Source organism: Morone saxatilis, unplaced genomic scaffold, assembly GCF_004916995.1.
Source record: "Morone saxatilis isolate NCDOM2014 unplaced genomic scaffold, NCSU_SB_2.0 Contig16, whole genome shotgun sequence".
Classification (NCBI taxonomy): Eukaryota; Metazoa; Chordata; class Actinopteri; family Moronidae; genus Morone; species Morone saxatilis.
The window spans coordinates 2,865,016-2,870,725 of record NW_023339718.1 but is presented as its reverse complement, the minus strand read 5'-3'; the positions used below and the strand labels follow the sequence as shown (position 1 = coordinate 2,870,725).

Here is a 5,710-nt window from a genome sequence, read left to right as displayed (position 1 = left end):
TATTTACACTATAGGTATATATAGATAGTGCTATTTTTTTTATTTTATTTACTGCAGCAGTCTTATCTACATTTATATAGTATATGTGTATTTACTGTATCCGTGTGTGTGTGTAGACTTCTCTTCCCATAGGTTACCGTCTTTCTCTCATTGACATGGGCCTGGTGATAGAGTACCTCATAAGTGGAGCGTACTGCAGTACCTACACACGTAAACTCTTCAGAGCTGCCTACAGCCGCCTGCAGAACAAAGTGAGCATCCATAGTTAAAACTCCCACTGTGTTTTCATAAATGTTATTGTAATTATGTAATTATGCCTCATCCTTCTTACAAATAACACGCTCTCTAGGAGGGTAGACGGGACAGCTCCACCTCCTTGTCTAGACATAGATGGGGATTAATGCCAAACTCCAGCAGGGTCAGGAGTCTGCAGGACCTGCAGTTCTTTAGAACTGCTCAGCCCTACAAACACAAGGTTGGTGGGGGATTTATACATCATGTGAAAGTCACCTTTTGGATCTCTAAGGCAGTCCTATCATCTTTAGAATAGCCTTGTAAAAACATTTTATTTGTACATTATAAATCTGTTCTATTTTTTCCCTTCTGTCTCCCTTTTTTCACTTCCCTTGTCGATTCTTTTGTCCACACCTCTACCTTTTCCATCTAGGAGCAAGATGAGTCACCTGGGAGCAGTCGAGCAGTTGAGCCAGAAGCGGGGCATCAACCCGGCCTTGGTGATGCCCCACTGCTGGCTGCCTTCAACTTCAACGACCTGTTCGTGTGGGCCGTGCTTCACCAGCGTCAGCAGATGGCACTGTTCCTGTGGCAGCACGGCGAGGAGGCGCTGGCACGTGCCACCGTGGCCTGTAAGCTTTACCGCTCCATGGCCTTTGAGGCACGGCAGAGCAGTATGGACGACAACATTGTAGAGCGATTAAAGACATATTCACTGTGAGTGTATATGCGTCAACATATGGGGACAACAACAATATGTCAATTTTAAGTTATTACAGAATTGTGCAATTGCTTCTATAAAAACCTGCATATGATTGCATGTGTGTCCCGTCTCTGTGTCACAGTGAGTTTGGTCAGCTGGCGGTGGATGTGTTAGACTGTGCATTTCGTCAGAACGAGCAGATGGCCATGAAGCTGTTGACTTCAGAGATGGAGGCATGGAGCCACTTCACCTGTCTGCAGATGGCTGTCTCCTCATGTCATAGACCATTCGTCTCACACTCCTGCACCCAGACCCTCCTCACAGATCTCTGGACTGGTCCGCTCAACATGAGGAAAAACTCATTTTTGAAGGTAAACAACGTCAGATAAACCAAATAAAATTCACGTTATGTTTAAATGTATTGCACCCATAAAGTCTCTGATTGTAAGTGTCACAAAAAAAAGATTTTGTTGTCTTGATATGTGATGTATTTTAACTAAATTAACAGAATTCTCAGTGGGTTCTGCACTCCGAGCATCCCTTTCACATTACGATGAGTGATTTGATTCAAAGTATTTAAAACACACTTGTTATCTCTTTCTCTCAGATTATTTTGAGCCTTCTTCTGCCCCCTGCCATCCTGCTACTAGAGTTCAAAAGCAAAGCTGAAATGTGCCATGTACCACAGTCCCATGAGGCAATGCTGTTTGGCCTTGACTCTGTGAAGTCAGTTCCAGCCCATGAGGGAACTGATCACACGGTAAAGTGCCAGTAGTGCACGTATCCAGCATTGGTTTCAAACTGGAACTGGAATCCTGATAGCCTTAGTATCGTACTTCTCTTGTCTTGCCTTCCAATCTCGTCTCCTGTCGTACTCTACTCTCACAGGGCAGCCAGGATGCAGAGCGAGGCCTGTCGTTCAATGACAAATGTCTTGGTCCTGTGTCAGACACTGTATCCTCTGTGACCGTGCATTGTCTGTCCTGGATAACAAGACTGTATGAATTCTACACAGCTCCTGTTGTCAAGTTCTGGTTTCACACAGTAGGTCATGTGCATGTTGTCATATTTGTGGATAGATGTAACATATGATGTAAAATGTTTTGTTTGTACTGAATGTACCTGCTTGTCTTTGATGCAGCATGTGTGATACAGTATTTATGTACACTGCCGTTCAAAAGTGGAATCACTAAGGAATCACTGTTTTGGAAGAAATACACTTTTTAATGGAAATAATTTTAAATTAATCAGAAATATAGAATAGACATTGCTAGTGTGACACAACAAACTCATATGATGAATAAAAGTCTGACTTTTCATGGAAAATCGGAAATTTTCTGAGTGATTCCAAACTTTTGAAAGGCAGTGTATGTTTTTCTAATTGCTCCATGTCTCTCTCTGTAGATGTCCTACTTGGCCTTTCTGATGTTATTTTCTTACGTAGTCCTGGTGAAGATGGGGGATAAACCCAGTGTTCAGGAGTGGCTGGTTATTGCGTACATCTTGTCCACTGCAGTGGAGAAAACCAGAGAGGTGAGAGTGCCAGAGAGAGAGACATGTTCGTATTTATTTGTATTCTCTTCGTTGTAATTATTTAACAACTTATGCTCATTGGTGTATGCATTTTCAAGAAAATTGTCTTGCTAAAAAAAGTGTCATACTGAAGATAAAATAAAAGTACATAATACATTACCTAAGAATCTCGGTTGATAGATCAATACAGTTTAAAAAATATTCCACTTCATACCTCGTAATTAGGTACTAATGTCCGAGCCGAGGAAGCTGAGCCAGAAGCTGAAGATTTGGTTCTCAGAGTACTGGAACATATCAGATTTCATTGCCATCCTCCTCTTCCTGGCTGGACTGATAATGCGTTGGCATGCTGATCCATACCGAACGGCAGGACGCATCAGTTACTGCCTGGACATCATCTTCTGGTTCGTCAGGGTGATGGATCTTCTGGCTGTCAATCAGCATGCTGGCCCCTACCTCACCATGATCACTAAAATGGTGGGTAGAGACTTTACATTACTTTTTGGAGAGGAAGAAGGTGGGAAAGCGTTTCTTTAGTCACCCCTCCCTCCTCTCTCTGTGTCTGCTCAGACCAGCAACATGTTCTTCATAGTGGTGATGATGTCAATAGTGCTGCTGAGCTTCGGGGTGTCCAGGAAGGCCATCCTGTCACCAAATGAGGATCCGTCCTGGAGCCTAGCTCTAGATGTAGTCTTCCAACCCTACTGGATGATCTATGGAGAGGTCTATGCAACGGAGATAGATGGTTAGTGGTTCAATATAAAACATTAGATACTTATTAAACAGTGTTGATTTAAAGCAGCAGACTTTACCTTGATGAATTTGATGTTGCCTTGAGTTCTCTTAGTAGAGGTGATTAACTGCAAGGTCAACTTGCCACTTATCCTTTGCCACATGAGAAGACACACAGATCAGGTGCTCTAAAATGTTGTTGACAAGGTTAGTCATGGAACTGGATTAAAATTTAGCTCATTCAGTCTCACCTCATTCAGTCAGACACTTGCTTGACTGACCTTTGTATTACAATGTGTGTTAAGGCTAACGGTGAATGAGGTGATTATGCTCATTGTGTCAGGAGTCTGATAACTTTAACTAATGCAGCAGTTGAAGCAGAGTTCCCAAGCTTTTTCTTGTCAAGGACCCCCATAATAGATGCACCATTGGACAACATTTTAGGTTTACAGATGAAAAAAGTGTTCATAGTTAATTAATGATCAAACTAGGATCACTATAAGTTATAATTAATCAAAACGGCCAATCCTATTTCTTTCCTTGTTGTTCCAATGTCTAAAAAATGCGATACAAGTTAAAATATCCTCTTCCTCTATTTGCTAGGGATCCCATGTTATTGTTATTATTAATATTTTTGATAATGGTGTTTGTGTGTTTTAACAGTGTGTGACGACGGTATTCCATGTCCTCCTGCTTCCTTCCTCACGCCCTTCCTCCAGGGTGTCTATATGTTCTTCCAGTACATCATCATGGTCAACATTCTCATTGCATTTTTTAAGTAAGCATGTTTATTAAAAAAGAAAAATCCCATTTATTTGTTACAGTGCATGACCCCCAATTAAGAGAAATTTTATTGTTGTCTTCTCATTAACAGCAACATCTACTTTGACATGGCATCGACATCCAATAAGCTGTGGAAATACAACCGCTATCGCTACATAATGACTTATCAGGATAGGCCGTGGCTGCCCCCGCCCCTCATCCTCCTCAGTCACATGGCCCTAGGTTTGAGAGCCATCTACAGGAGATGTAGTGGAGATGCTGAGCGGGAGGAGAGACGCTCTGGACTTAGTAAGTACCACGCTGTACGTGTGTGGATGGAAAACTAACTCAGGAGTTATTTGTACAGATCTGACAGTCACTTCACAGCATGAGTCTATTAATAAAATCCCTCCTGTCCTTACCAGAGCTCTTCCTGGGCCATGAGGATTGCAAGAAGCTCCACGAGTTTGAGGAGAAATGTGTAGAGGCCTACTTCCACGAGAAGAGTGACGGGCTCCATGGCAGTCAGATTAACAGGATCAGAGCCACAGCTGAGAGGTTGGATTGATATTCTAATGGATTCTTATAAGCCTGGCGTGTAGGATGTAGAATTATAGAGACGCTTCTCAATTTGTGTTATCTGAGAGGATGACCCTCCAGCTCTTGTGTGTTCCTGCTGCACCAGGGCCCGTTCCCTCTCCAGCAAAATCACAATTGCTAACTGGCCTTTTAGATTTCACTTGGGTCCTTGCACAGGATGAAGTCAGTGTTGTAGACATTTCAGAGTTAATGCTTACATAAACAGTGAGCTTGGATGGAGACATTAAGTACTGGGGGCTCTATATGATGTAACTGAAAAGAATGTCTGGACTAACGGTCCAGTTGACGGTGACCCTGTTCAGCTTCAGATAACTTAAGGTCCAGACATCCGATAAGTAAAATCCTTCATCTGATCAAAATATATAGCTAAAAAAAACTAAATCTAAAAAGTTTATCATAAAAATATGGCCTAAAACTGGATAAAAAGTCAGTTTATGACGCCATTGACATTTTAATGCGGAAATGTTACATCTTTAAATGCTACCACCAGCTTTTGTGACTTCCCTCCGAACATAATAATCATGGGACAGACACGTTATGTCTAATATAAAATAAAATATATTAATGTTTGAATGTAAAGCAATGTACCTGCACCTTCTCTCTTTCTTTCTCTTTTATCCTCCCTTTTTCTCCCTCCATTCTTCCCACATAGATAGATAGATAGATAGATAGATAGATAGATAGATAGTGTGGTTGGTTCATTAATGGGGAGCTTTATTAAATGTGTTTTTTAATGTTTATTTCATTATTAACATATAATCAGTGCCATCAATCACTGTGACAGCCACCTATTGTCAGCCTGGCTGTCACACCGCACCGCTGTGTGTGTGTGTGTGTGTGTGTGTGTGTTGCAGAGAGAGAGATAAATAAAGAGAGAGACGGTGCGTGAGTGTGTATCTGACGCAATTTCAACAAGGTGTGTAAAATCAATAGTCCTCGTGGGCGAAAGACAGAGGAGGCAGCGCGAGGAGGGAACGGAAGGAAGGAAGGAAGGATTTATTAAACAACACCTAAACCATTTTAATAAAGTTAATTTCTTTAACAATATTAGCATTATTATATTAAGTGGTGTTCAAGTACTTTAATCTAGCTGTACGTGATCCTTAGTGGGCTGAAAAAGCAAGAATCTGGATCCAGGTCTGATCA

At 41.6% G+C, this 5,710-nt stretch overlaps 1 protein-coding gene across 1 annotated transcript in view; it reads left to right on the top strand.

The window, feature by feature from the left end:
• Positions 1-5,710, top strand: part of trpm6 (transient receptor potential cation channel, subfamily M, member 6) — an 18,131-nt gene that overhangs the window by 6,660 nt on the left and 5,761 nt on the right. Inside the window, exons 14-25 of the mRNA XM_035658605.1 lie at positions 117-251; positions 350-475; positions 668-951; positions 1,080-1,308; positions 1,545-1,697; positions 1,826-1,981; positions 2,342-2,470; positions 2,696-2,947; positions 3,041-3,215; positions 3,866-3,980; positions 4,077-4,273; positions 4,390-4,522. Coding sequence (XP_035514498.1) covers positions 117-251; positions 350-475; positions 668-951; positions 1,080-1,308; positions 1,545-1,697; positions 1,826-1,981; positions 2,342-2,470; positions 2,696-2,947; positions 3,041-3,215; positions 3,866-3,980; positions 4,077-4,273; positions 4,390-4,522 — 2,084 coding nt within the window. The remainder of the gene's footprint in view (positions 1-116; positions 252-349; positions 476-667; positions 952-1,079; positions 1,309-1,544; positions 1,698-1,825; positions 1,982-2,341; positions 2,471-2,695; positions 2,948-3,040; positions 3,216-3,865; positions 3,981-4,076; positions 4,274-4,389; positions 4,523-5,710) is intronic.